General features: G+C 68.6%; 1 protein-coding gene across 1 annotated transcript in view; it reads right to left on the bottom strand.

Annotated features, from left to right (window-relative positions):
• The window catches only part of QARS (glutaminyl-tRNA synthetase), a gene marked incomplete at both ends in the record, with an annotated part of 4752 nt that extends 4485 nt beyond the window's left edge, over nt 1–267 (bottom strand). Inside the window, 1 exon segment of the mRNA XM_009582855.1 lies at nt 202–267. Coding sequence (XP_009581150.1) covers nt 202–267 — 66 coding nt within the window.
• Between the last annotated feature and the right edge of the window lie 13 nt (nt 268–280).

The raw sequence follows: 280 nt of genomic DNA, 5'->3' as shown, positions 1-280 counted from the left end.
AGAAAAGGCTCCGGGTGCCCCAAGGCCTGGAGGTGGCCCTGTCCAGCTGTCACTCCCCTCACCCTGCCTGCACCTACCCAGGGCAGGCTGTCCCCAGCGCCACGCCCTCCCATGGGACAGGCCAGCAGGTCCCACACTGGGCACGGCACTGACCGGGGACACCACCCCAAGCAGTGCCTGACCCACCACCCTCGCACTAACCTGCAGGTCCACCTCATTCTTGATGGTCTTCCCGTCTGCCCACCGCAGCCGGTTCCGCGCCTCCCCTGCGGACAGGGCC

This window comes from Fulmarus glacialis, unplaced genomic scaffold (genome assembly GCF_000690835.1).
Source record: "Fulmarus glacialis isolate BGI_N327 unplaced genomic scaffold, ASM69083v1 scaffold20148, whole genome shotgun sequence".
NCBI lineage: Eukaryota > Metazoa > Chordata > Aves > Procellariiformes > Procellariidae > Fulmarus > Fulmarus glacialis.
Note: the sequence above shows the minus strand (reverse complement) of the source record. Positions and strands in the feature narration are given on the sequence as shown.